At 62.6% G+C, this 24,100-nt stretch overlaps 6 protein-coding genes across 8 annotated transcripts; 4 read left to right on the top strand and 2 right to left on the bottom strand.

The window, feature by feature from the left end:
* Positions 1-67: 67 nt before the first annotated feature.
* On the top strand, positions 68-2,633 carry CHLRE_03g175500v5 (uncharacterized protein). Its single transcript, XM_001703225.2, has 8 exons — positions 68-135; positions 343-456; positions 610-670; positions 781-822; positions 975-1,035; positions 1,358-1,435; positions 1,765-1,820; positions 2,041-2,633. The coding sequence occupies exons 1-8, from the start codon at positions 101-103 to the stop codon at positions 2,101-2,103; spliced, it is 510 nt and encodes a 169-aa protein (XP_001703277.1). The 5' UTR covers positions 68-100; the 3' UTR covers positions 2,104-2,633.
* A 54-nt stretch (positions 2,634-2,687) lies between these two features.
* Positions 2,688-4,467, top strand: CHLRE_03g175451v5 (uncharacterized protein). The gene is made up of 4 exons (XM_043060951.1): positions 2,688-3,148; positions 3,332-3,400; positions 3,738-3,761; positions 3,940-4,467. The coding sequence occupies exons 1-4, from the start codon at positions 3,128-3,130 to the stop codon at positions 4,057-4,059; spliced, it is 234 nt and encodes a 77-aa protein (XP_042926080.1). The 5' UTR covers positions 2,688-3,127; the 3' UTR covers positions 4,060-4,467.
* A 122-nt stretch (positions 4,468-4,589) lies between these two features.
* Positions 4,590-11,025, top strand: CHLRE_03g175400v5 (uncharacterized protein). Of its 2 annotated transcripts, none has more exons than XM_043060950.1 (16): positions 4,590-4,837; positions 4,999-5,050; positions 5,255-5,340; positions 5,709-5,820; positions 6,030-6,158; positions 6,394-6,581; positions 6,795-6,994; positions 7,203-7,263; positions 7,450-7,570; positions 7,751-7,897; positions 8,142-8,253; positions 8,417-8,580; positions 8,738-8,920; positions 9,203-9,271; positions 9,542-9,643; positions 9,879-11,025. In XM_043060950.1, exons 1-16 carry the CDS (start codon positions 4,701-4,703, stop codon positions 9,948-9,950), a joined length of 1,935 nt encoding a protein of 644 aa, XP_042926079.1. In that variant the 5' UTR covers positions 4,590-4,700; the 3' UTR covers positions 9,951-11,025. The 2 variants fall into 2 exon arrangements, with proteins under 2 accessions (XP_042926079.1, XP_001703279.1); XM_001703227.2 differs by having other exon boundaries at positions 5,249-5,340.
* Positions 11,026-11,187: 162 nt separating this feature from the next.
* CHLRE_03g175351v5 (uncharacterized protein) lies at positions 11,188-15,310 on the top strand. Its single transcript, XM_043060949.1, has 9 exons — positions 11,188-11,626; positions 12,003-12,080; positions 12,181-12,219; positions 12,612-12,762; positions 12,904-13,283; positions 13,430-13,583; positions 13,707-14,050; positions 14,302-14,455; positions 14,747-15,310. Exons 1-9 carry the CDS (start codon positions 11,525-11,527, stop codon positions 14,800-14,802), a joined length of 1,458 nt encoding a protein of 485 aa, XP_042926078.1. The 5' UTR covers positions 11,188-11,524; the 3' UTR covers positions 14,803-15,310.
* Positions 15,311-15,345: 35 nt separating this feature from the next.
* Positions 15,346-18,527, bottom strand: CHLRE_03g175300v5 (uncharacterized protein). Its single transcript, XM_043060948.1, has 8 exons — positions 18,176-18,527; positions 17,873-17,952; positions 17,413-17,608; positions 17,049-17,091; positions 16,751-16,943; positions 16,445-16,594; positions 15,936-16,270; positions 15,346-15,710 (listed from the first exon to the last, which is right to left on the bottom strand). The coding sequence occupies exons 1-8, from the start codon at positions 18,437-18,439 to the stop codon at positions 15,658-15,660; spliced, it is 1,314 nt and encodes a 437-aa protein (XP_042926077.1). The 5' UTR covers positions 18,440-18,527; the 3' UTR covers positions 15,346-15,657.
* A 253-nt stretch (positions 18,528-18,780) lies between these two features.
* Positions 18,781-24,082, bottom strand: CHLRE_03g175250v5 (uncharacterized protein). 2 transcript variants are annotated; one of them, XM_043060947.1, is made up of 11 exons: positions 23,932-24,082; positions 23,760-23,854; positions 23,500-23,661; positions 23,086-23,248; positions 22,798-22,876; positions 22,287-22,387; positions 21,493-21,624; positions 20,997-21,144; positions 20,552-20,661; positions 20,188-20,283; positions 18,781-19,988 (listed from the first exon to the last, which is right to left on the bottom strand). In XM_043060947.1, the coding sequence occupies exons 1-11, from the start codon at positions 23,980-23,982 to the stop codon at positions 19,740-19,742; spliced, it is 1,386 nt and encodes a 461-aa protein (XP_042926076.1). In that variant the 5' UTR covers positions 23,983-24,082; the 3' UTR covers positions 18,781-19,739. The 2 variants fall into 2 exon arrangements, with proteins under 2 accessions (XP_042926076.1, XP_042926075.1); XM_043060946.1 differs by having other exon boundaries at positions 19,257-19,988.
* Positions 24,083-24,100: the final 18 nt, after the last annotated feature.

Genomic DNA, 24,100 nt, shown 5'->3' with positions numbered 1-24,100 from the left:
GAGAAAGCATGCATTGATGCATCGGGCCCGGCGGTTCATTGCCGGTGCACCGGCCTGTTACGGAGTACAATATTTCCAAACCAACCTTACAAAATCTAAGATGGCATCACGAGGACTTCTCGAGCTGCTTGGCAGGCGAGTTGCACTTCCCAATCGTTTTGCTCACTCGCGAGTCGTCACCACGGGACTTCTTGTCGATCTCCATATCTCCAATGACTATATAGGGAGTGGGAAACGAACCAGGAGCAGGGTTGCGACACGCAACCCTAGCTGCCAGCAACGCCGTGTTGTGGCTAACCCGCCTCCCTCACTTACCCCTTTCCGTTGCTTGATCTGCTACAGCGGCCCCGTGGCGACGGCGGCTGGCATCGCTGCCTCCGTCGGTGTGGTATTCGGCGTGCAGCGGCTGGTCCCCACCATGGATCCCACCTGGTATAAGTCGCTCAAGAAGCCCAGGTGTGCCATATGGTTGCGATATTACAAAGAAGGTGTGCCATATGGCTTCCAGATGGGCGTCTGTTCATCTTCGTTCCCTGGCCCAGAGGTCACCCTGTCCACGGCACCGTCTAAATGCGCGGGCAAACTGTTTCTTGCATTGTGCTCCCACAGCTGGACGCCACCGAACTACGTCTTCCCCCTGGTCTGGATCCCCCTCAAGACCATGCAGTCGGTGCGTTGTTGGGCTCTGAACAGGAGAGGCAGTGACCCGGATGTACATTTCACGTCCGATACCTGCAACAATCATTTGGGTTTTACCTTTCGTTTGCATTGGCTGCACAGGTCGCGCTGTGGCTGGTGTGCTCCAAGGCCAAGAGCGTGTCGGTAAGTGAGCAGCGGCACACGCTCCGCGCGCCGAGGCGTGCGTCAGTCGTGGACTCATCGTGCGCCTTCCTAGGCTTTAGCCACCGACACACCGGTGATGACGACCGTGCATACATGGACGATTCTCTGCACATGTGTGTGTCCATGCGCAGTCTCTAGCTCTGCCGCTGGCGGCCTTCGGCATCCACATGTTCCTAGGCAACTGGTGGAACGGTGAGTCTCAACGGGGAGACGTGTTGGGTGTTGGACAGCACGCACGTTCATTGCAAGGCCCGCGCTATGGCATCGATTCGGGTGCCGGCAGTCCTAGCGCCAGTGGATAGTGGTTTTGTGTTGCCGCCTTGTGCTACCTGGAGGAGCTGGCCAGGCAGCTACGTGGGCTAGTGCTTTATTGAAGTGCGGAGGAACGCGTCTGACGCACAGTGCAGCCGATGGGGGCAGCTTACCTGTCGAAGCCGTTTGTGACCCGCTCGACTTTACTTGCAGCTTCCCCACCAACCCAATCCGGTTGCCCAACTGCTGCCGCCCCCTGTAGTGGTGTTCTTCGGGCGGCGCCAGCTGGAGGGGAGTCTGCCCTGGATGTACGCCTTCTGGGGCTCGATTGCGGCCTCGGGTAAGCCCGGGCTGGGCTGGGTTGCGGCCGGGTCTCCGTGGCTGCTTGGCTAGCATTGGGGTCAGCATGCAGCGTTGAGGGTGACTGAAGGGTGTGGGATGGGTCTGTAGGTTCGTCGTGTATGGTATGGGACGAGTAAGCGGCTGGAGGCGCCAGTGGAGCGGCTGGTTACGATGCAGCAGTTACAGCCATGGTGCAACAAAGCGTTGTACATATTAACATGTGTTTTTTGGGGTGGCGCTACTGCCATCTCGTGCCGCCATTGCCGGCCTGAGCGATGCATTAGCACCGCACTCACACGCCCCCCGTTCTTCCCCACTCCTGCACAGCGGCGGCCTTCTACCCCATCAGCCCTGTTGCCGCCTACCTGATGCTGCCCACCCAGGTGCGAGCGGCAACAGGGCTGAACTGTCACACGGGTCTCTATCCGTCACGGCACCTCTCCGACACTCCCTGCACCTGCACCTGCCAGTGGCCTTGCGCCGCGCATGCACCCCCGCACTCACCTATAACCTCCTCTTGTGATCCTCCAACTCACGGTACACCGTACCCATTCTGACGACTTCCGTAAATGTGTGTGCCTGTCCCGCACGCGCCCCTTACAGGTCTGGGTCACGATTGCCACCAAGCTCAACTGGGACATAGTACAGATCAACAAGGGCAAGTAACCAAGCATAGTGTCGCCCAGGGACCCGAGGTTGCGGGCCGCAGAACAGGCCCCACCGTTGCGGGCCGCGATAGCAGCGAATCCGGACGGCGGACGCCATACCGTAGTGCAGACGAACTGCGACACCTGCAAGACGGTGTCTGTAGTAATGAGGCTGTAAGTTGCGCTGCGCGTGTGTACATGAGGAGCATGCGCACAATATGCTGCAGCGTCGTTTGCCATTTACGGGATGGCTTCGGGCATGTGCGTGCAGGTGCAGGGTGCGTAGCATACGAGCAGTGCGGTGGGGTGGGCGTTGAGTGCTCTGGGATGGGGGCGCGGGGAGGGACTGGTGCTGGGTTGCTGCTGCTGCGTTGGTGCAGGACGCGGTTTAGAGGCGGGAACAATTACGGTAACATTCAGCGGCAGGATTAATAGCAATGCTTGACGACTCCATTGGAATGTAGGATGCCTTGTGTTGCTCTGTATCCAGCTCTATCAGCGCAGTCCTTGGCGCAGTCTATAAATGTGCGTAGTCTGTGCCGTGACCTTGCCGCCATGAGTCTTGGAGAAGCCGAAGCCAACTGTCGCCATCCTGGTCATTTCGACAGAGACGAACAGGCAACGAATTGTTGCATAGGGTTACAGCGCATTCCACGGAGAAGTGCTTCAGCCCTCCGCCTATCCTACCGAGCCGAACATCCCCACGCAAGGCGCAGAAACATGGACACGCTGGTGAGCATGCGTGGGCGCCCGCATTGCGTACAGAGGAGATCCCGCAAGAGGGGAAACGAATTGGCGCAAGCATACACGTATCCTCGAGAGCGCAAAGCACCAGTGCGCCTGCCGCCTTTCCCGCCAGCCTCGGACCGCCCCCACAGGCGCCCACAGCTGATTGTCGATGAAGCGCTCACCGGGCATCACAAGGCACGCCCCACAGCTCCTAACAACTTTGCTAACTGCGGGCGCCTGGCTTTGCCTCGCAGGAGGGCTTTGAGCGGCGCGCCAACCCGGGCGACCGCGAGCAGCAGGAGCTGCTGTCCGAGATGCGCGGCCACCTGCGCAAGGTGTGTATGTGTATGGGGGAGGGGGCGGCGAGGTCGAGGGCGCCGCACCTGGTTTAGCGGCAGCCGTGCACGGTGCGCCCTGACAGTGAAGGGACAACCGGGCCGCACGGTATGAATGCAAGGTTACACGGTATGCGCCTGCCATCTGACGTCCCCCACCCTCCCGATCCGCCACCCCCGCAGCTGCAAGAGTCCACTCGGGACCAGGACCCGCGGCTGAGCTTCTCCACGCCTGAGTTCAAGGAGGCGCAGGTGGGAAGCTCATTGCGATCCCAGCTGATACCTGGAACCGAATTGATAGGCATGGCGAAAGCCCAGGGTAGGGGCGGGGCCAAGCGATGGGTATGGGAGCGGTCCCTGGGGTTTGACTGTCTGACAGTCCACGGATTATGCATCCCTGTGACATTCTGAGGCGGGGGCCGATGGGCGGGGACAAGAATGATGGGTAAGAGCAGGCCAGCTGCAGCTGCAGCGGCTGCCGTGAGCGGTGAGCACTCACATAGCAAGCTGCTGCGGTGTAGATGTGCGCCGCCGGTATGCTATGGCCCAATCACCTGCTTACATCCCCTCCCTTCGCCACACCCCACAGCGCGCCTTCACTGATGGCTTCAAGGTACGGCATCGCGTGCCTGAACACACCGGGGGCTATAAGAGGACTGCCGTGCGCGACCGCTGCTTGTAGCTCAACACCAGTTACACACCGCTCCTTGAGGCTTCTACCCTTCCATTCATGACTGCTGCGCTCCTGCCTCTTTTACTCAACCCCTCCTACCTATCCTAATACGCCACAGCGGAACTTTGGGCGGCCTGTGGAGTGGGCGATGGTCAAGGAGTACCCCTGGAGCACCCCTGTGCTGCGCAAGCTCGAGCAACCAGTGGACGTCAAGGGCCAGCCATGGCCAGCCCAGTAAGGGTTGTGCAGTCGTGACAAGGCGGTGGCGGTGGTGGTGGGCTGCTGCTGGGACCGTTCAGACCCTCGTGAGGAACCGTTAGCAGCGCAAAGCTGCGGGCACATGGAGCGGGGGCCCATGTCCCTACCTGTGTAGCGCCAGCGCCGACTGCGCCGACGGAAGTGGGCCAGTCCGGCGGGAAAGGAAGGGGGCTATCGCATTTCGCCCCTCTATGTTTTCCGCGATGCATGACGGGGTTGCATAACCGTAGGGCCGCTGATTTGCATGCGGGATGAAGCAGAGAGTAAAACGCGGTCCCGGAAAAGCGTGCGCTGACGATGCAATTCAAGAGAAAGCTCCGGCGTGTTGGGTGCAAGTTGAGGGAAAACGCGGAGAGCAAGTGGAACGTTTTTGTAACGCCTACCGGCCGAAATGACTCGGTTGGGGCCAGAAGCAGCCCTTAAGCGAGGGGCCAATGGACGGTCCATCGCGGGCGGGACCCCGGCCGGTATCAAAGCCCCAGTCGCCCCATGTATATATAATAGCTTGTACTGAATCCGAGGAGACCTTTAGGACGTGTCTCAGGCATTGACGTTCGCCTGTCAAGGCACAAGCACCAAAGCGCACTTGCATAGTGAACCCTTGTGACACCGACTGGCAGTATGCAGACCCAGTTGCGTGCCCCTTGCGTGTCTCACAAGACGCGTATCAACGGTGTGCCTTGCTCGCCCAAGGTCGTGCCCCGCGTCGCCCGAGTACCGTCAGGCTCTGCCCCCGAGGCCCCCGTCGCCTCGCCCGAGTGAGTTACGGTCCGCGGCCGAGTGCTCTGTGTACAGATAGCTGTCGCAGACAGAGATAAGGATATCGTGGGCGCGCGTATGCATGCTGCTGGGGCCCTTGATATGATGGCTCGCGACTCCGGCTAAGCTTTATCCTGACCGTCCGTCCCGCGACTTGCAGGCCGACCGCTGCTCAGCGCAACGTTGTCGCTCAGGTCGCTAAAATGATCCACGTGAGTTTTCTTCTACCGCCAGTCGCGACCTGGACGTGACCCCGCAATTAGCTGAGCGATCGTGACGAGTTCAGTGTAGCAGCAACTTTTCCGCGTCCCAACGGTAGCAGCACCATTTAATTTTGGTGTTCTAGTGATCGAGCGTTGCGGCAGGGGCTGTTAGCTCATTTTTTGGATGCTAACATTTTTTATTCATAGGCGCAGACGACCACCAACAAGAAGGGCGCCCTGGTTAGCGAGCTGCCCGCATGGCAGGCGCTGAAGGAGCATGTTAACGAGATTGAGAAGACGTGAGTTATGATTAGTGCGATCCATGCGTGGAGCGCTTCGTGGCGAATGCGAAACCGCGCGCGCTGCATTCAGCAACAAAGGGCTATACCATTAGCGTGGAACGCGGCCAGCGATGTCCAGTAGCGGAGGCTGCGGCACCTGTTGCATATGTGCTCAGCACATGCGTGCCGTCAGACCCGTCGGCAAGTCAGCATGCCATTAAATGGCACCTAGTGCATGATGTGACATGCGCGTGGACTCGTGGCGCAGACCGTGTGCAGCTTGGAGCAGCCCAGGCGCCAAACCCTAGCCCAGAGACACCCGGTGCTTGCGTGACCCTGCCCCTTGTGACCACGCGTACCGGTACTTGTTGCACACGACATCACAGGCACCTACGCGACCTCCTCCACGATGAGGCTCGCTGCATGTCGCTCATCAAGGAGTGCGAGGGCATCTACGGCGACTTCACCCGCCAGCGCGTGACCCAGAAGACCCTGGAGGTGGGAGATGGGGAGGAGGCAAGGCTTGCGTCCGCTGCGCCCATCGCGTGCACTAGGGCCCCTGGGCGCAGCGACGGTCCTCAGCTGGCTTCTCATTCAATCGCTGCCTCAACATTTTATTTCGCACTGTGAGAGACTCCGCGTTGCACCTTTCGCTTCCCGGCTTGAGCAGCTGTCCCTACTGCCCCTGGTATCATCATCCCCTGCAGCTGCTGTTTGAGCTGGCTGAGCAGAGCAACCTGCGCGGCAAGATCAACGCCATGTTCAACGGCGAGCACATCAACAGTACCGAGGACCGCGCCGTGCTGCACATCGCCACCCGCGCCCATCGCAACCAGGTGCGCCGCGCTTGCAGCTCACGGCCGCCTCGGCCCCCTCGCGTGCGTACGGACCAGCAGTACGCGTAGCGCCGCTCCGCTGGCTGCTGTACATGCACGGACACGTGCCGTGCACCGCACTCTTTAGGCGTGTGGCTGCCTGCGCCTGTTCTCCACCCTTGCAACCACGTGCTTCCAGTGCCTTACCCTGCTGCCTGTGTGCGGCCCCCCGCCTTTCACTTGAGCGGCCTCGCAGAAGATCTTTGTGGACGGCAAGGACGTGGTGCCGGACGTGTGGGAGGTGCTCGACAAGATCAAGGCCTTCTCCGACAAGGTCCGCAACGGCGAGTGGCTGGGCGTCACCGGCAAGCCGCTGAAGAACGTGGTGGCCATCGGCATTGGCGGCTCGTTCCTGGGCCCCCTGTTCGTGCACACCGCGCTCAGGTGCGACGAGGGGGGGGGTTGCTATTGCCGGGGTGTCTCGAGGTGTTAGGATTGAGTTATGGGGTGATAGAATGGAGTTTTGCAATACGCGACTGCAACGCAGTACCGTTGCCATGGAGCTGTCCTGGCGCTGACGCGCGCGGTCCATGCACCCCACGTGGCCGCCGCTGACTCCACTTGGCACCTTGCCACACCCCTCCCCGTGTGCTACAGGACCGAGCCGGTGGCCATGCGCTGCAGCCGCGACCGCAGCCTGCGCTTCCTGGCCAACGTGGACCCCATTGATGTGGCCCGCGCGCTGGACGGCCTGGACCCCGAGGAGACGCTGGTGGTGGTGGTGTCCAAGACCTTCACCACCGCGGAGACCATGCTCAACGCGCGCACTGTGCGCAGCTGGCTCACCTCCCGCCTGGGTAAGAGCGGGAACGGGGGAGGAGGGCTTGTGTGGGGGAGTGGGGGTGGGGGCGGGCGGGTGGATGGGAATGGATGGGTGGGTGGCAGGAGGCCGCGAACAGAGCCGCGGGTTGTAGGACGCATAGTGACGACGGAGGCGCTTGAAAGTGTGGATGCCGTGGTACCAGTGCTGCTGTGGGTACTGAGCTGGTGCTGGTTCTCCTTCAGGCCCTGACTCCGTCGCCAAGCACATGGTGGCGGTGTCGACCAACCTGAAGCTGGTCAAGGAGTGAGTGATGGCGGGGAAGGCAATGCTGGGGTCCACAGAACGGGTCGGACGAAGCTAGGGGCCAAGCAAATGGAACGAGCGTGACATGCAGCTGCTGGGGCAATGGATTGCAAGTATTTTACGCTGTGAAAAGCGGCCGGTCGAGGATGTGTACTGAACGGCGGCTACCATATGTTCGCTGCACAGGTTCGGCATCGACCCCGAGAATGCGTTTGGCTTCTGGGACTGGGTGGGCGGCCGCTACTCGGTGTGCTCGGCCGTGGGCATGCTGCCGCTGTCGCTGCAGTACGGCTTCGACCTGATGCAGGTGAGCGGGATGGGATGCGGGGCTTGCGGGTGGGCGGCGGACGAGGGCTGTCCCTGTACGTGCTTCTGGGAGACATGGAGCCTGTTGGTAGCCCGCCCACCGCTGGCCCGGGGGCCGGGGATGCTGTTCTGAACCAGCGTTTGACCCATGCCGCTTACTGCCGCCGACCCACATTCGCAGGAGTTCCTTGCTGGTGCCAACAACATCGACGAGCACTTCAAGAACCAGCCCTACCAGGACAACCTGCCGGTGCTCATGGGCCTGACGTCGCTGTGGAACGTGTCCTTCCTGGGCCACGGCGCGAAGGCCATCCTGCCCTACTGCCAGGTACAGCATGCAGGATACCGGCGTGGGCTGGGCCGGTCGAATGTAATCGTCTGGGCTGCATGGCCGAATCTAAAGGGTTACATATCGAAGACATATTGCGGGTTGTGCCGTACGATCCACATGCCAGATGGCCGAATGTAGTGGGGCCACTATAGCAGCTGCCGCAACGAAGACGCGTTTGGAGTTGTGCATGCACCCCAATCCTCATTCTCCTAACATATTCTCGCACGCGGCTTCCATACAGGCTCTGTCGAAGCTGGCGCCCCACATTCAGCAGGTGGACATGGAGTCCAACGGCAAGGGCGTGGACATTAACGGCGTGCGCCTGCCCTTCGAGACCGGCGAGATCGATTTCGGTGAGCTGGCGCGCTAGGATTGCGAATGCTGTCAGCTACAAGCGGTGAACCCAGCTGCACCGTAGCCGTCAGAATCCTTGGCAGAGCCTGTGTGGCAGGGCCGCAGCATGGGTATGCATTATGACCACGACTTCTGTGTACACTGCACTATTTTCACGCGCAGGTGAGCCCGGCACCAACGGCCAGCACTCGTTCTACCAGCTCATCCACCAGGGCCGCGTGGTGCCCTGCGAGTTCATCGGCATTGTGCGCAGCCAGCAGTCGGTGTACCTGAAGGGCGAGGTGGTGTCCAACCACGACGAGCTCATGTGCAACTTCTTCGCTCAGGTGCGGGCGCGCGCCGTCTGGATTCCGAAAGGTTGTATTGCAGGCAGGGTAGAGCGGGGGACAGCTGAAGGCGAAGCGTTGATGCGAGGATCCCTTACAGCGATGACTAGCCTCGGTTTGCAACCCTGACACGCTCAAATGTTCTTCGCATGTGCAGGCCGACGCCCTGGCGTACGGCAAGACGCCGGAGCAGCTGCGCTCGGACAACGTGCCCGACTACCTCATCCCCCACCGCGTCTTCACCGGCAACCGCCCCAGCATGAGCATTATGCTGCCCAGCTGCACCGCCTACACCGTGGGCCAGCTGCTTGCCATCTACGAGCATCGCATCGCCGTGCAGGTGCGCGAGCCGGCGCGGGCAGGTTTCGTGCGGCATAAGAGGGATTCGGCTGGGGTCCCGTTTGGGGCGGGGCTACGGATGCGTGGGGAAGGGTTGGGCAGGAGATGTGGTGCGAGGCGTGTACAGGGCTGTCGCGGGCAGGCGGCAAGGAGCCACGGCCAAGGGGGTTCGGGGTGCGGAACGGGAAGTAAGAGGCGGGCTTGCGAGCGATGTGAACACAGCATCTTGCCAGGACTACACGACTGAGTGCTTGCATCTCACGCGTGTATGCTTACTTTGTAGGGCTTTATCTGGAACATCAACTCGTTCGACCAGTGGGGCGTGGAGCTGGGCAAGGTGCTTGCCTCGAAGGTGAGAGCGTGCGGGACCCAAGTTATGGGGCTTATTGTCGCTTCGAGGGACGTGGCTGGAGAGGCCGGCGTCTGGTTTGCAGCGGCGGGGGGCGTAGTATTGTGGGATTGACGGGATGTTGAGGTCAACAGGTTTGAGAGCGGATGGGCCTGAGTGGCACAGGCTCTGGCACGAGGCACAACCGAAACCCCCCGCCGGAAAGTTGAACCCTTCATTAGGTGTTCGTCGCTGCTCATAAACATGTGCATTCCTGTTTTCACGTGCGTACAGGTGCGCACCGTGATGAACAGCGCCCGCACGCGGGACCGCAAGATCCTGCCGCAGGACGGCTTCAACTACAGCACCACCCGCATGATCAACAAGTACCTGGAGGTGAGCACGCGGGCGCGGCTTTGGGGTTGGTCACGGCCTTACGCGTCTGCGCCAGGATGCAGCTGTAATGCTGCTGTGTGATGGGATGTGGCGTGTGATGTCGATGTAGTCGGTCCCGCTGCAGCGTTGGGGGAAAGGCGATGATGCAAGATACAGCCACGGGGAAAGGCGGATGACGGTGAGGTAGGGCGTGCGGTTCTGACAACAAGCGTCCACTGGTGGTCTCCTCCTACAGGGCAAGACGCAGGTGCTCTACCCCGAGGGGCACGACACGTTCCCCATCGACATGCTGCGTGGCGGGCACTAAACCCGCCGCCGCAGAGCAGCCGGCGATGGTGGCGACGGCGGGGAGCGGCGGGATCTGGCGGAGGCTTAGCACAGCAGCTAATTGTGGCTACAGGATGTGGGGCAGCAGCCGGGGGGTTGATGAGCATGCAGCGCATGCCCGTTCCAGCAAATTGCTGGCGGCGCGTGGCTGTACGCATTCAGGCGCATGTGCTGTGGGGGGCAGAGCCCTGGTGTGCGCATGAATAGAAAGTTGTCATTTGCGCATGGCGCCTTGAGGGTTGTGCCCAGTTGATTGGGACTTGGGCGGTTGGTCGACGCATGGCCGGGAACGGCAAGGGCGGGAGGACGCCGGCAATCCGCGCGTAGGAGGAACAGCCCTGCCCCCGGGAGGCGGCAGCAGCGGCAGCCCTCGGGAGGACCGGTAGAGGCGACCAGAGCCGGATGCCGGTGGGAATTTCGGCGTGTGCGCGCCGAGGCGCCGTGAGGATTGCGGTGAGGAGCGTTGCCAGGAGCGCTGCACGAGAAGAGCTGTTTTTAGGCGTGGTTGGTAGCGAACCGGTTTGAACACCGCGCCCTTAGGGGTAGGGACGGAGTGGCTGCTGTGGCGGATGTAGGCTACACGCAGTTGTATTTTTGTGTCGGTCCAGGGTCGGATCGGCTCCTGAAAGGCGAGGCTACGATGCGGACTGCGTTTTCCCTGGCCCGGCGCGCTCCTGCGTGCACTCGCTGGCACTCCCGGACCATACGAACTGGGTGGGGCGAGGGCGCGGCGCTGGGCGGTGTCTGCACGTCTGTGGGAGCCTACGCGCGAAGCTGTGTGTGTGTGTGTGTGTGTGTGTGTATGTGCCGCATGTGTACGTGTGTGGGTTTCGTTGTCGACTTTCGAGTGTTTACATGCTTTGAGAGAGCGATGCTAATTCTTGCGGTGGAGGGCGTCTTTGCGTGCGAGGCGCGACCAGCCCCCTGGACTCGGAATGTTTTAGTCTGATTGGTTGTGAACTCCTTGGATTGAGAGAACGATTTCTGTGTATGATAGCAACACGGATAAGAATTAGCCCGACAATTGAAGGGCGGCATTGTAATTTCACCGACCGCTGACAGCGCATTCGGCGACGAGTGTCACTCGAATCCCATTCGCAGCGGTTGACAGGGACGTCGTCCATCGATGGCGGGAAACTGCTACGGCTTCCGGCTGCATGCTCGGTACCTGCGCTTGGCCGCGCTAAACTATGTTACTGTTGAGCAACATAACAACAACTATTACAATCAGCTTGCAAAGCCCCGCCACACTACACGACTTCACCCAGTCCGCCACGCTTTGAGTTTGGGCCGAGCGAGCGCGTCAGCAGCTCCACTCTTATCACATAGTTGTGCATTGGATTGTCAGTGTAGATGCAGTAACGTCCCTCGCACGACGACAACCGGCACGCAGATGGCCGACGGCAAAGTCAAGGATGTGTCGACTCGCAAACACAGCGCTACGCACAGCGCGGCTGTCGTCATATGCTTGCTATGCTTCTCCGTATGGCCTGGAAATGGGCTTGAAGGAGCGGGATTGCAAATCCACGTAGACCGTCGCTCGCCGAGTCCGCCATGCGACACCACACCTCTACCCTCGCCCTCGCCAGTCGCCGCCCCTTCCTACCCGCCCCCTTCGTACCCACCCCCTTACTCATCCTCACCTTCGCCACCACCGTACGGCGCCGCCACACCGCCCCCGTACGGCACCGCGCACAGCCCGCCCTCCTACCACTCTGTCTCGCCTCCACCATACCCTCCCCAGTACCCTCCACCGTATCCCCCGCCATCATACCCTCCCCAGTACCCTCCACCGTACCCCCCGCCACCTGTTTACCCTCCGCCACCCACGCCACCTGTAAATATGGGACCACCAGATGACTCAATCCTACCCCCCTCCGTGCCCTCCGATCCCAATGCACCATTCAGCCCGCCACCACCCCCTCCGCCGCCCCCTCCGCCGCCCAGCCCACCCCTCCCGCCGCCCAGCCCGCCGCCGGAGCCGCCTTCGCCGCCGCTCTTCTCCCCGGCCTCCTGTATCTCTTTTTACCAGCCCGCTCCGGGTGAAGACCCCAAGACCTGCGAGTATGTGGTCGCAATATTTGCTCTTCGGAACATCTTTGTGCTGAAGGTGAGGGCGACATGCAGGCCGCTGTGATTGCATGAAGGCTCGTCGCGGCTTGGATGCGAAGGAAACCACCAGCCCGATTTCCACTCTGTTTGCAATGCAGCTGCTGAATCCGGAGCTGGCGTGTGACGGCAGCCCAGAGGTACGGACCTGCGGAGTGCGGACGCGTCTGCATGTGCCCCCTGCCCCTCGCCAACGCGTTTCAGCCAACGCGCACCGCACCCATTATTGAACTCGGTGACGACATGGTGTGTAGAGTGGTGTATTGGTGTCTAGAGTGATGGAGACAAAGCTTACAGCTAGGACAATGCATGGGACCCATGGGACCCATCGCGCTGAGCTAACTCGGTGAGCTAACGCCACAGCTTCATCATACAGTGCCCTCCACGGGTGCGACATGCCCCCACAGAGTTAACAGCCGCCCGACGCGTGTACGATAAGCACCATCAAACGCGCACCCTAGCCACTGGCCTGACCTGTGCGGCTGTGCCGGTGTGCCCTCACGGAGTGCCCTGTGTACCCCCACCCCTGCAGATCTCGGGACCGGTGTGCGTGCATCGCTTCCGCCAGTGGGCGCTGCCGCCGGGCTGCCTGCAAGTCCACGTCGTGACAGACGGCGAGACCTGCCTTAGTCTGGCGGCAGCAGCGGGTCTGTCACTGGAGGAACTGCTCCAGCTCAACTCGGGTAAAAAGCACAAGGCTGGGCTAAAGGGTGGCATGGGTGCGGATGACAAATGACAAGGAAAGAGTGGCAGCGACAGTAGCTGATGCAGAAGCTGATCTAAAGCACCTGACCACTTTGTGGCCCCTGCCGCCGGCGCCGCAGGTTTGCGGTGCGACATGCTGCTGCGCGGAATGCAGCTTTGCCTCCAGGCGCCGCTCTCCCCGCCCGATTCGCCTCCGTCCCCTGCGCCACCGCCGTCTCCCCCATCCTACCCGCCGGCGCCACCCTCCCCGCCCCCGCCGCCGCCGCCGCCGCCTCCTGCGCCCAGTCCGCCGCCGCCACCGGCCCCGGTGTCGCCGCGCCCACCACGCCCGCCGCCCCGCCCTGTGGGCGCCCCGCCGTACCCTGCCGCCAAGTGCGGCGAGAGCTACAGACTCATCCAGGCCCAGAGCTGCGAGAACGTCGTGTCGTTCTTCGGTCTTCCAAGCGTCGCCTTCCTGGTGTCAATCAATCCAGGGCTGGATTGCAGCGGTGCCCCGCGGGTAAGTGCTTGCACCTGCTTAGGCCAGCTGGTGGTGGGGAACGGAGCAGCCCCTCCAGCACCACTGTCACTGTGAATGGATGACTTGTACACGGGCCCAAAACGGAACACGCTCCCCCTTGGCCTATACCTACGTTGCTGCCCCAGAGGACCATCACCATCTGCATTAACAGCTTCAAACCCTGGGCCCTGCCGGCCACATGCATTGCCACACACACCGTGTGGGACGGTGACACTTGTGACGGCGTGGCGGCGGCGGCGGGCCTTGCCTCGCCTGAATCCCTGTATGACCTGAACGATGGTGAGGGCAAGCAGCTTGGTGAAGGGCAAGCATTGTGTTTGAGAAATACGAAGTGGCCGCATTCAGAATTTGAGTGAGCGGTACTCGAGCGGACCACATGCCACACATGCACCGCAACCGCAGGACTGGATTGCTACAACCTACTCCGCGGCATGACACTGTGCGTGGCGACTCCTCGGCCGCCGTCACCTCCGCCGTCGCCACCTGTCCCCCCGCTCCCGCCCCCGCGCCCGCCCTCCCCGCCGCTGCCCCCGCCTCCTCCTCCGCCCGCCCCGCACCCGCCGCGGCGGCCCAGCCCGCCGCGGCCGCCGCCAACGCCTCCGTATGAGCGACCTGCTATCTGCGACAAGTGGCATATCATGTTTAAGTACCAGTACTGCCGGGATGTTGTACAGTTGTACGGCCTGGATTCGGAGTACGATCTGGAGTTACTGAATCAAGACGTGGTCATCTGTCCGCGAGCCCCGGTGAGCGTGCTCAGCCAGCGTGCCAACCAGGTTTTGCCAGGCTCCTGGCCTGGCCTGCCACTCTGCCTTGCCACTCGTGCGCGCGGTATGGATCCCCACCCGTCATTCCCACCCGTCATTCTACCTGCCTTGGGCTTCGTCAAGCTCCCGACATTCCTTAACTGCCGCTCCCGTGCCCATCCCCCACACCCGCATGGCCTCATGTCACCCAACCGCTCGACCCATCCTCGTGTGCGCGCCATGACCTGCAGCAAACGCGGCGCATCTGCGTCAACACCTTCTCCCAGTGGCTGCTGCCACCCAGCTGCATCCAGTTCCACTACGTGTGGGACGGCGACACCTGTGCCTCCATCGCGCAGCTGTTCGGAGTGCCGCTGCCCGACCTGCTGCAGAGAAACGCCGCAGGTGCGTCTGTGTGTGTGTGTGTGTGTGTGTGTGTGTGTGTGTGTGTGTGTGTGTGTGTGTGTGTGTGTGTGTGTGTGTGTGTTTTTGTGTGTGTTAGGAAGCACAAGGGAAGGAAACACGATTGGACTGTGCACTGGCATGGCGCATGTGGGGTGCCGTGTGAGCTTGTTGGAACCGCGCATGCCGCTTAGCCCTCCTGCAGCCGGCGGGTCACCAGGCCATCACGCACATGCATCAGTGCACCATGCCTGCGCCTGACTTCCACCTGCCCTGCATGCCGCGCTGCCACAGGCCTGGACTGCACACAGCTGCGACGGGGCATGCGCTTGTGCACCCGCACGCTGTGAGTGGAAGCCTGCGTGCAGCCCTTGGTGCACGAACCCGAAGCGTTTGGATCGAATGTCGAATGCAAGTCAGTGATCTGCTACTTGATGCAAGGAGCAGAGCAGGAAGCGTTATAGCAGGGGGACCCACGAGGGGGACCCCTGAGCTTACATAATCTGTTACATAGTTCATCAGCTACATACGTACATATCAACAGGATAGGCCATGATATCATAAACTGTACAAGCTGCTGGGAATCTGGTGTTCTTAGCATGTAGGATAATAGAGAAGCGGGCATGGGGCACAAATTTGCGATTTTGCGGGCCAGCAGCGTTTTGGAATAACGTCGCACACACTAGACAGCTGAACTTCATGCTGTACTGCAAGCTGCATGTATTGTGCACGGTGTTTGCCGGGAGGGTGACGACATTATAAACCTTTAGTAAGCGGCGGAGTTAGTTGGCAACAGCCTGGTTGTCAGGCGGCGGGAGGGCCACCACCAGTTACGACACGATGTAACGCGTCACGTGTCCAGCCACAACTACAGCTTCCCTGCCCCCAAATGAGGCCTCGCTAATCAGACGCATTGTACGCTTTGCACCAGACCTCCCTGCCTGGTGCAGTCGGCTGGCTGGCAGTCCCGGCACGCAGGCACAAAGCAGTGCAGCATTCTGCCGCTAGGGCTCTTGCTCTCTCAACCTCCTCACTTGCTTGGCATCCTAAACAAACGCACGCACCGCATACAACACTCACACACACAGTCTCTGTGTGTTCCTGTGTGCATGTTGCTGACGTCAGCCTTGACTGCCGTGTCTCTCTACACGCAATCGACGACGGGCTCAGCTTGGGGCTCAGTCAGAAGCTATAGCACCGCTCCTTCACACACCCGCCGCCATCAACAGCTTCCGCGTGGCCTGCTGCTGCCGGTCACCTGCAGGGCGCACACGGGCAAGACCTTATTAAAGCGAGGCCTACTTGCGCATCTGGTTGGCTAGGAAAGCTTGCCCGGGGTGCTAATAACAAGTGCGGAGCGCAGAAATGAGTAGAATGGAATGGTTGAGGAGACATTCCCGGACTCCCCGCGAGCCGCTATGTAGTGACGACAGCAGAGCACGCAACAAAATAGGCGGGGGTCGTGGGACCGAGCCCGCCTCACCTGGCTTTGCTGCCACCACAAGCGTGGCTAGGGTGGCCGCGTCGGGCAGCAGCACGGCATCAATGGCGTGCACTGACGCAGTGCAGCCCACGGCGCCCACGTCAGCAACCACCACAACCGCATCCGCGTCGCGTGTCTGCAGCGCAATGCCTGGGTCCGGCTCATTGCCGCGCCCGCCAGCAGGCGGTGGCGGCGCCGCCTCCAGGCCGGCGGTGGAGAGGAAGATGGGGCTGGCGGCGGTGCCGGCGGCTGTGGTGTAGATCTGGGAGCGCAGCTGGGCGCCGGGGAGGTTGCCGGGCAGCAGGTGCGCCAGGAGCAGGGAGCGAAGCACGGTGCTGCGGACGGGCGATCGAGTGGGTGGGTGGGGCGGAGGGAGGTGGGGCAGAGAGCTGGAGGCCAGATGTGAGGATTGCCATAGTTGTAGCATGCAAGCGGAGTGTCCAGTGAAGGCGTCTGCACACCACATACACACACGCGTAAAATGGACACACGCCCGCCCCCACACGCACCGGTTCAGCTGCTGCAGCACGTCCTTGCCGGGCGCCAGCTGCAGCTGCGCCGCCGCCTCCTCCCAAGCGGCGTCGGTGGGCGCAAACAGCGTGTAGGGCGCCACGCCGGGGGCATACAGCTGGTCCTCCAGCCCCGTGACTTGCAGCGCCCTGGGCAGCCCGTGCGAGGGGAGGCAGGCAGGGCTGGGCAGGGGGGCCGCGCTGGCAAGGCCATAGGCGAATTGTAAGCAGCCAAACAGCTCCCCCGCCCCGGCCAGCTGCCGCAGTAGTAGCATGGGTTACTGCGTTGGAACGCCATGCACGCACCCTAGCGTGGTCGTGAGGTTGCCGTTGGCACTCAGTAGGTCGGGGATGGAGGCGTTGGCGCAGGCGGGCGGCGGCGGCGGTGGCGGCGGCGCGGCCCTGGCCTCGGAGAAGGCCGGCAGCGCCGTCAGCGACAGCGCGGGCATGAGCACGTATGCCACTCGGTAGGCGTAGGACTCACACACCTTGACGCGGCCTGCGGTGCGGCGAGGAGGTTAATGGGGCTGGTGGTTGGGGGTTGGGTTGCACACGTGCTGGTTGGGTGTGTTCAACCGGGTGCAATGCGAGTACGTTGACTCGCCTGTGATTCGCGCCTCTGTACCCGCTGAGCTCGACACCGCACCCTGCGCCCGCAGTGACCCAAACAGCACGCAGCGTGTCAGACTGTCAGCGTCGATACACAGGTACGGCAACAGGCCGAGAGCACGCAGACCCGCACCGTAAGCCCCCACGGCCCACGCCCTTGCATGGCCGCATTGACCCGCACCGTAAGCCCCCATTGCCCACGCCCCTGCCCGTCCGCGCCTGAAACTCCGCTGCGCCCTGAATCATGTGCACCTATAAACGCGACACCCCAAACACCACATACCCGCGCAACGCCTCGCAACTGCAACCGCGCCCCAATGCCCCACCCCACCAGTCCCGATCCCAATCCCGGCACCCACCATGAAGGGCTGCGGCACGAACACCATCTGCCCCGCCCAGCTGGTGTTGAGCACGGGGCTGGCCGCCAGCTGCTGCGGCGACAGCGGCGTCGGCACCAGGCCGTACAACAGCAGGTGGCGGACCAGCGCGCCCCCGGCCTCCGTTAGCAGCGCGTCGACGCTGGTGCCCGCGTCGGCCGCGAACACCTGCCAGGCACTGCGGGAGGGGCGCGTGGGGTTGCGGTCAGGAAGGGGAGGCCGGAGGGGAGGCAGGGGAGGCGGGGGAGGCGGGGGAGGTGGGGAAGGCGGGGGAGGCGGGACCTGCACAAGCTGGATGCAGCTGGTGGGTAAGACTGTGTGAGTGCGCGGGGGGGGGGGCAAACGCAGGAGTACGAGCTACACGGAGGCCTGGATGGAATGGGCTGAGGAGACTTGACGCGCCCTGTATGTGAAGGGCGCTCTAATGCAGTGGGCCGCTCACGAGTCGTCCGCCACGAACAGGGTGACGGGCGGCGCCTGCACGTCGTTGAGACGGCCCATGAGCTCCCCAGCCCGGAGTGCCTGTGCGTGGCAGGGGCCAGACACTGAGATGTTTCAAGGCTCGCGCAAGCACGTCAGCCGTAAGGTCGGTGAGCGGGCAAAGTGATGTTGGCTCTCCCATGTCTAGTGCTGCGCGTTCCCTGGCTGCCAGCCCCTGGGCCCTGCTGGCTCCAGGGGCTGGCTCCAGGGGCTGGCAGCCCACTGCAAGAGCCTGTGCCCGGCGGACTCCAGCGGCCGCACTCACCCGCAGGTAGGTGGTGAGGTTGGGCTGCATCATGAGCGCGCTGACCAGCGAGGTGCCGTCGCACGGGATGTCGTCATCCAGGCTGCTGCTGCTGCTAGAGGTGCTGCTAGAGGTGCCGCTACTGCTCCCAGAGGTGGAGATGCTCCCTATGCTGGTGTCGCTGCTACCTGCATGTCGCGCCAGTGCGCGTCCGCGGACAGGCAGCATGCAGAAAAAGGTTGCGCGCTTCCAGACGGGATCGAACCGTCGACCTTGCGGTGGCATACCCGGGACGGAGCCCGGGAAGATTTAACAGCCGCACGCTCTACCTACTGAGCTATAGAAGCCCCGCACCAGCCAGCAGGATCGATCGTGAGACCTCTCTGCAGACCCGATCCCGTGCGGTCTCGACTTTGTAGGAGGACCCGTTAGCGTCCATGCTGGTGGTGAAGGGATGCACATTGCCTGGCTTTGGACCCTCGTCAATCCTACTCATGCTGAAGTGGGGCTGCCTGTAATGCTCACTCACCGCCCATCAACCCAGACCCACGCGCGAGGGACAGCCCAACCAGGCCGACCGCCCGTAAGACCCATGCAGGAACCCCAGGAGCACCCCTGAGGACCCGGACCCCAGATCGAACCACAAGGATGAAGGAGCGAGCAACTGCGTCACACCTGGTCCACCACCATGGTGCTCCAGGCTCACCCCATGACGCTGCGCACGCGTACGGCGAACCAGCCCCCATCGCTCACCCGTGGACGATGCACTCTCCGGCGCATCTGCTGCCACCGTCACCGCAACAGCACTTACTGCGGCCAAGGTGCGGGCGGGTCAGCGGGTCCACCACTCAGCATACCACCTGCCTTGACACTGTCCCATCGCACACTCAGCATACCGTGGCAACCGTGGGTCCGCGGCGCCTTGCGGCGGCAGCAAATGTGCAGCTGCCCTCGCCAGGCCTCGCCAGCTCACCCCTGACCCCTGACTCAGACTTGAATCCCCAGTCCCCGGGCCCCGCGCCGCCCCTGGAACTCACCAGTAAGCGCGCCGAGCAGCAAGAGCCCACAGCACCGCCCCGACCACCTCATTTGCTAACTGTTAACCGCTGTTGATTTACACGCGTGAGTAATGGCCAGCTCGCAGCAAAATGAGAAACCACAACACTCTGCAGTCTGCAGGAAGCAGTCCCCAGCTCGGTACTTCGCCACGCATGGGTTGTTCTCCTTCCGAGGGGCCTTGCCCGAGGAGCAACCCGGAATCCGGATTTCCTCCAACGCCTGTCAACAGCTCTTCTTCGGATCCAAAACGCAAAAAATGGATTGGGTTTCAAGAGTAATCACACTATATATAAAGCCGACTGCGCCACCGCAAACGCCGCCTCACCGCTGCCGAAACCCACCTCTTTCGAATCTCGGCGCGCGCGGTCCGCTCCTGCGCTTCTTGCCAAGCGCCACGCTCCTCCTACCCTTCCCTACCCACGCCCCCGCCGAGCACCCCACCCCAACTTACCCTTCGCCTCCCCCTTCCAAGCCCACCCCAAGCGCCCCCTCCCAAGCACGCCCCCGCGCCCACACACGCCCCCGCTCACGCACGCCGCAGTACCGCCACCAGCAGGAACACCAGCACCAGCAGCGCCAGGCTCACGGCCTTCTGCAGCCCCGCCTGCTGCTCCAATACCCAGGCGTAGGGGCGCAGCAGCTCCGGCAGCGCTTCCGAGCCCGGCCCGCCCAGCTGCCACACGTAGTAGAAGTAGGCGCCGGTGATAGAGAGCGCCAGGAAGTCGCGGGTCAGCGCGGCGCCGCTCTCGCTGGGCGGCGGGTGCGTGCGCTTCCACTGCGGGTTGGCGGCGGGAGGAGGGAGAGGATGAGGGGTCGTGGGAGAGCGAGAGGAGTGGTGGGAGAGGGAGGGAGAGGGAGAGGGTGGTGGTGGTGGTGGAGAGAGGCGGCGTGTGTGTTGGTCCACCGTGTTCTGCATGACAGGCCCCGTCGCAGCAGCAGGCACCCCCGTGCCCACAAACACATCACACACTCACCTCTGTGAGCTTGGCGGCGCAGGCCTTGCGTGCCTCCGCGATGCGTTGCCGCGTGAGGGGCAGCGAGGGGTCCGTTGGGTCTACCTCGTTTGACACCTGCGTGCGCGACCGGGTCGGTGTGTTCAGCGCTGCGCGGCGTTGCCGGGCGGCAGCACTGCTACAGTACACGGCGCAGTTGAAGCACTCACTACAGCGACAACTGTCGTACTCCGGGACCTGGGCTTAGCGGCGGACCTAGCGACCACAGCTCCCCGGTATCACTCGCCCCCCAGCTCCGAAACCCCTCCTCCCGTCCCGCCTGGTCTGGGCCTCGTAAGCACCCGCTCTCATTGTGTTCCGGAATGCACACCACCGCCCTCCCCACCTTGGCCTCCATGGCCGCCAGGAACTGCAGGAACCAGGTGTACAGGTCGCCCAGGTCGTTGCAGGTCTCAAAGATGCGGGCCGTCTCGCCGCGCCGCATCTTCACCACGCCTGCGTTTAACACGCAACGACGGCGGCAGCAGCACAGGCAAAAGCGGTGGCGGCAATGGGATTCGTGTCAATGCGGGGGCCCCGATGTGCCGGACGTGGCAAAGTTCGTGATGTGGTGGCCGTGCCGCGCAACCCGTGCCCGGAGTAAAGCTGTAGAGGGGGGCCCTTCCGTAAGCACCCTACCACAACGACAGACGAACACTCTCAGTCTTTGTCTCCGGGTATCTCGCCTCTCCTGTTCTCCCGCTGACCACTTGGCCACCCTCCGCACCCTGATGGCCCCCGGCCGCACGCACCCGCCTTCCCACATCCACACCCACTACACCCACACCCACCCTCGAACACGCGGCCGTTGTTGTAGCATGCTGCCAGGGTGCCAGCCGCCATGATCTGCGGGATGGCGCAGAAGCGGAACACCATCACGTGCCGCAGCTGCTCCATGTAGGCCAGGCAGTACGGCAGGTGCCGCAGCGCGTCCGTGATCTGCGGCGCGTGCGGTGGGAAGTGTGGGCAAAGCTGATTGCGGCACATGTTGTACTGGCGGCATTAGCCTCATGTTGCATTGCTGTGCGGCTTGGTCACGTACCCACACCCACACCACACACCCTGCACACACAACGCACCAACACCCGCACACAGCCTGCAACCCAAGCAACCACACCCACACGCCCACACTGCTCTGCCGCTGCAAACTGTTTGCTGTCTGCTTGGGGTATGGGCGTCAGCTGCACTTTACGGGACCTCGCCAACCTGCCTAAACCCTGTCCCATCACACACCCACACGCCCACACAGCCGCTGCCCCCGGCCCGTGCCCCCGCCCCTGCACGCACCATGTCGTTGAGGCACCGCACCGCCGCCCCCCTGTTGGCCGGCTCCTTGAAGTCGGCCAGCGCGGGCGCGTACTTGCCCCAGATGTCACGGGGCCAGAACATGCGCGGCGCCGGCTCCTCCAGAATGTCCTCCTGCAAGTGTTTTACAAACAAACATGTACAGATGCACACGCGTGTTTACGTTTCACCATTCACACGCCGACTCTCCCCCCTACGCCTTCTCAACACACATGTATGTTTCTGTACTGAGTGTTTGACGCGCCGCGGCACTAGCACTAACGAGGCCTAGTGTCCTAGGTCCAGTCACGCGGTGGAGGGGCCAGGGCGGCTCAGGAGTGAGATTCGCCCGGGTTGCGCTGTGGGCGTGTCAGCAGCCTCAGGCACCGGACCGGAGGACCTGGGGCCCTCCAGGGCACCGTTGTACCGACCAAAGCTTGGGGTCTGTTACATCAGCGCCGCCCGGCCCCACCACTTCACTGCAGCGTATGAGACTGCACCCCCTGCAGGTGCACGCCCATAACCACACGATCATGCCCAAGACCACAAGAAGAGGCGGCACATGTGTATTGCTGCGCTCACTGCCGCCGCTTCATCCTGCTCCGTCTTGCATGGACAGCTCCCTCGTGGCGGTCATAACTCATAAGCCGTTGCAAGCAACTCCCACCGCGCCACCGCCCGCTCCCTAACGCCCCGCCCCCTTACATCCCATCCCATGGGGCTCATGGGATGGCGCAATTCACCCGCCGTCCCGCCCCGCCCCCCCCCCACCTGCACCCCACCACCCCGCCACGCACCAGGTAGTCGCGGATGATGTTGGTCTTCTGCAGGAACAGCCCCATGTGGTTGGCCAGGTCCTCCTCGGTGCCGATGGAGTTGGCCTCCAGGCCGCTGGCGGCTGCAGGTGCGAGGTGATATACATAGGCCAAGTGCGAGGTGAGGTACGAGGGGACGGGAAGGAAGGGGAGGGAAGGGGAAGGAAGGGGAGGAAGGGCAGGGAAGGGGAAGAAGAGGAGGGAACGGGAGGGAAGGAGACGGGAGCGCCGAGGGGCGGAGGAGCAGCCGTGGCCTCGGCGCCGCGGGCAGGATTCCCGCAGGTGCAGCCGGCTGGGACCCTTGCGCCGTGCCTTACATGCGGACAGCAAGGCACAATGCCGCCCTCATACCGCTGCCTGACGTCACAGTCTCCATGCCTGCCTCACATAGCACGACGCCTGCGGTCCGTGTCCGCGTCCGCGCTGCCCCAATACTGCAACCCAACCCGCCCACCCACCCGCCCTCCCTCCCTCCCCTGCCCGGTGCGCTCACCGAACAGCTGGCTGAGGCCGATGCCCACCAGGCCCGCCACGTAGTGGCAGTACTTGTCGTAGTCGGCCACCGTCACCACCTGGGTGTTTGTAACGTGTGGGTGTTGCGCGCACATGTGGACACGCACGTTTTGCCCTGTCCATCGCTTCCCTCCCAACCGCAATCCACCTGCAAGTCGCGCGCCGCCCCTCTTCCACGCCTCCTCCGTCCACATCCCGCTCCCACTCGCCCCGCAGCTGTACCCCGCGGCAGCTGCGCTGCCCCACCTCGCCCCAGCTCCTTGCCCACCTCCTTCTCGATGAACTCCGCCATGCCGTAGCCCATGCGCCGCGTGATGTCGGCGATGACGGCCTGGTGCGGCGGCGGCAGCGCCAGGAACACGTTCACCACCACCCCGAACTGCGCCATCAGCCGCTTGTAGTGGTTGTAGCCGCACTCCATCGTGAAGCCCCTGCATGGCCGGTATGAGAAAACTTGAGTGCACGGCACCATGTGGGTCAGCAGGCGGTGAAAGAAGCAGGCCGTTTTGCGTCGCAGCGGCTGTGGAAGGGGCTGACGGGTGAAAGTCGGAGTTGTGCACACCGCAACTGCGCTGCGCAAGCTTGCGGTTCGACCCGGCTGACAGACAACCGTGCAGCTCCTGGTGGCCCTCTTGGCCACACGTTGCCTAAGAATAGTAGCGTTTCAAACTTCCTCTCCCACCTGTCGTATATGCGCTCATGGAAACGACGCAGCTCGGGCAGCTTGAAGTCCACGTCCAGTGCCATGTCATCCTCCACGGTGTCCAGCCCGCGCAGCACCAGGTAGAACACGCAGATGGAGTCGCGCAGCGGGTTGGGCAGCTGCTGAATGACGATGGCGAAGCTGTGCGGGGGTTCAGGCGTGCGGTCAAGCTGGTGAGAAGGAAGGGTGGCCGGCCATGTGGGCGCGGGATGTGTCTGATTCGCAGTCCGTGGGCGCACCTTCGAGACACGTCGTTCAGCATCCCGTAGCAGAAAGCCAGGTCCGGGTCCTTTGGAAGCTTGGTGGCGCGCTTAGCTGCGCGATACATGCGCAGCTGCGGGCAGGAGGATGCAAGCGCGGGAGTTCTGAGATGCCCTGCCCCTTCAGCGATCCTGTCGCAGCGAGCCTTACCAGTGGCATGATCTCATTTGGATGTGAGAGTAGCTCCCCTAACTTTCCCATTTTGCCGCGCTGCAAGCGTTAGAAGGCGAATACCAAGGAGACACCAGTTAACACGAGCTGTGGCTTATTTGACAAATAAAACAGTTGAGCGCCTATGCATATGAATTTGTGAACTCAA

The sequence above is a fragment of the Chlamydomonas reinhardtii genome, chromosome 3 (genome assembly GCF_000002595.2).
Source record: "Chlamydomonas reinhardtii strain CC-503 cw92 mt+ chromosome 3, whole genome shotgun sequence".
Taxonomy (NCBI): domain Eukaryota; kingdom Viridiplantae; phylum Chlorophyta; class Chlorophyceae; order Chlamydomonadales; family Chlamydomonadaceae; genus Chlamydomonas; species Chlamydomonas reinhardtii.
The sequence above is the reverse complement of the archived record's forward strand: the minus strand, read 5'-3'. Positions and strand labels throughout refer to the sequence as shown.

What these genes read in the sequence shown, in the direction of transcription:
- CHLRE_03g175500v5 (XM_001703225.2), top strand. Translation starts at nt 101, where the DNA reads ATGGCATCACGAGGACTTCTCGAGCTGCTTGGCAG. An exon ending in CCTAGGCAACTGGTGGAACG is followed by an intron (nt 1,036 to 1,357) that starts GTGAGTCTCAAC and finishes CGCCCCCTGTAG; the next exon opens with TGGTGTTCTTCGGGCGGCGC. An exon ending in GGGCTCGATTGCGGCCTCGG is followed by an intron (nt 1,436 to 1,764) that starts GTAAGCCCGGGC and finishes ACTCCTGCACAG; the next exon opens with CGGCGGCCTTCTACCCCATC.
- CHLRE_03g175400v5 (XM_001703227.2), top strand. Translation starts at nt 4,701, where the DNA reads ATGCAGACCCAGTTGCGTGCCCCTTGCGTGTCTCACAAGACGCGTATC. An exon ending in CCATCCTGCCCTACTGCCAG is followed by an intron (nt 7,898 to 8,141) that starts GTACAGCATGCA and finishes GCTTCCATACAG; the next exon opens with GCTCTGTCGAAGCTGGCGCC. An exon ending in AGCATCGCATCGCCGTGCAG is followed by an intron (nt 8,921 to 9,202) that starts GTGCGCGAGCCG and finishes CTTACTTTGTAG; the next exon opens with GGCTTTATCTGGAACATCAA.
- CHLRE_03g175351v5 (XM_043060949.1), top strand. Translation starts at nt 11,525, where the DNA reads ATGCGACACCACACCTCTACCCTCGCCCTCGCCAGTCGCCGCCCCTTC. An exon ending in ATTGCAGCGGTGCCCCGCGG is followed by an intron (nt 13,284 to 13,429) that starts GTAAGTGCTTGC and finishes TTGCTGCCCCAG; the next exon opens with AGGACCATCACCATCTGCAT. An exon ending in TCATCTGTCCGCGAGCCCCG is followed by an intron (nt 14,051 to 14,301) that starts GTGAGCGTGCTC and finishes CATGACCTGCAG; the next exon opens with CAAACGCGGCGCATCTGCGT.
- CHLRE_03g175250v5 (XM_043060947.1), bottom strand. Translation starts at nt 23,982, where the DNA reads ATGGGAAAGTTAGGGGAGCTACTCTCACATCCAAATGAGATCATGCCA. An exon ending in CATGAGCGCATATACGACAG is followed by an intron (nt 23,249 to 23,499) that starts GTGGGAGAGGAA and finishes CCGGCCATGCAG; the next exon opens with GGGCTTCACGATGGAGTGCG. An exon ending in CGGAGTTCATCGAGAAGGAG is followed by an intron (nt 22,877 to 23,085) that starts GTGGGCAAGGAG and finishes ACAAACACCCAG; the next exon opens with GTGGTGACGGTGGCCGACTA.
- CHLRE_03g175451v5 (XM_043060951.1), top strand. Translation starts at nt 3,128, where the DNA reads ATGCGCGGCCACCTGCGCAAG. An exon ending in TGCGCGGCCACCTGCGCAAG is followed by an intron (nt 3,149 to 3,331) that starts GTGTGTATGTGT and finishes CCACCCCCGCAG; the next exon opens with CTGCAAGAGTCCACTCGGGA. An exon ending in CCTTCACTGATGGCTTCAAG is followed by an intron (nt 3,762 to 3,939) that starts GTACGGCATCGC and finishes AATACGCCACAG; the next exon opens with CGGAACTTTGGGCGGCCTGT.
- CHLRE_03g175300v5 (XM_043060948.1), bottom strand. Translation starts at nt 18,439, where the DNA reads ATGCCACCGCAAGGTCGACGGTTCGATCCCGTCTGGAAGCGCGCAACC. An exon ending in TACAGAGGCGCGAATCACAG is followed by an intron (nt 16,944 to 17,048) that starts GCGAGTCAACGT and finishes GCCGCACCGCAG; the next exon opens with GCCGCGTCAAGGTGTGTGAG. An exon ending in TGTGGTGGCAGCAAAGCCAG is followed by an intron (nt 15,711 to 15,935) that starts GTGAGGCGGGCT and finishes TGCGCCCTGCAG; the next exon opens with GTGACCGGCAGCAGCAGGCC.